This window comes from Alligator sinensis, unplaced genomic scaffold (assembly GCF_000455745.1).
Source record: "Alligator sinensis unplaced genomic scaffold, ASM45574v1 scaffold390_1, whole genome shotgun sequence".
Classification (NCBI taxonomy): Eukaryota; Metazoa; Chordata; order Crocodylia; family Alligatoridae; genus Alligator; species Alligator sinensis.
This window is the reverse complement of record NW_005842890.1, coordinates 511,422-511,805: the sequence shown is the minus strand read 5'-3', so window position 1 is coordinate 511,805 and position 384 is coordinate 511,422. Positions and strand designations below refer to the sequence as shown.

Sequence of the window (384 nt, the reverse complement as noted above, 5' to 3'; positions counted from 1 at the left end):
GCTGAACTGTCTGGTTCATGAGCATCTCCACCTCGTCTTGACTCATGGTGCGTCCCATAGGCAACAGAAGAGTCTCCATCAAAACCTCCTCGGTGCCAATTCCACCAGCATTCAACCTGGCAGAGAAAATGCCCATCATCTGGATGTTTTCTTGAGTGAAAACATTCTCTGTTAATATAGCCTTTCTTAACCTGTATAAAACGCTCCCCTACCTGAAAGCAGAGAATTTCCTGGTGACCTGGTCCTTCCCCAAATCAGTCTGCTGGCTTTTGCTTTCTAAGCTTTGAAAAAGGACCTGTGCTTGGCCCCTGTGTGGAGTTGTTGGCTCTGTGGAGATGTACTCCACAAGCTGGGGGCTGTCCTCCAGGCGCCGGATGTAGCCCT

The 384-nt window shown here is 49.7% G+C and overlaps 1 protein-coding gene across 1 annotated transcript in view; it reads right to left on the bottom strand.

The window, feature by feature from the left end:
- Positions 1-384, bottom strand: part of CUL9 (cullin 9) — an 85,329-nt gene that overhangs the window by 31,260 nt on the left and 53,685 nt on the right. Inside the window, 3 exon segments of the mRNA XM_025192092.1 lie at positions 1-2; positions 5-116; positions 213-384. The exon segment at positions 1-2 is cut by the window's left edge and continues 253 nt beyond it; the exon segment at positions 213-384 is cut by the window's right edge and continues 106 nt beyond it. Of these exon segments, the coding sequence (XP_025047877.1) occupies positions 1-2; positions 5-116; positions 213-384 (286 nt within the window).